Genomic DNA, 310 nt, shown 5'->3' with positions numbered 1-310 from the left:
TTTTTTTTTTAGCTGACTGATAATCCCTCATACCCTCACAGGCTGTGCCCCCCCTCCCATCCCCCCCTTCCCTGCCCTGAGCCACCCTTCTGGCACGAGTGCCACTTCGAAGGCTAGTGTCCCCAACCCCTACTTGGAACTGGCGTCGACTTCCTTCCCTTCAACATCCCTTATTTCAACATCGTCAGCCTCGTCCACTTCATCCGTCTCGGCAGTGGCAGCAGTGCAGGAGAACCAAGCTGCAGGAGGGCGGGGTAGGCTTAGGGAACAATGTGGTGGGGCAGGTTGAGGAGGGCAGGACAGCTGGATG

General features: G+C 57.7%; 1 protein-coding gene across 3 annotated transcripts in view; it reads left to right on the top strand.

Annotated features, from left to right (window-relative positions):
- LOC119587785 (angiomotin-like protein 1) overlaps positions 1 to 271 on the top strand; it is a gene marked incomplete at its 3' end in the record, with an annotated part of 21,952 nt that extends 21,681 nt beyond the window's left edge. For all 3 annotated transcript variants that reach the window (XM_037936483.1, XM_037936481.1, XM_037936482.1), the window contains 1 exon segment: positions 42 to 271. In XM_037936483.1, coding sequence (XP_037792411.1) covers positions 42 to 271 — 230 coding nt within the window.
- Positions 272 to 310: the final 39 nt, after the last annotated feature.

The sequence above is a fragment of the Penaeus monodon genome, chromosome 23 (assembly GCF_015228065.2).
Source record: "Penaeus monodon isolate SGIC_2016 chromosome 23, NSTDA_Pmon_1, whole genome shotgun sequence".
NCBI classification, from domain to species: domain Eukaryota; kingdom Metazoa; phylum Arthropoda; class Malacostraca; order Decapoda; family Penaeidae; genus Penaeus; species Penaeus monodon.
This window is presented reverse-complemented; position numbering and strand designations above follow the sequence as displayed.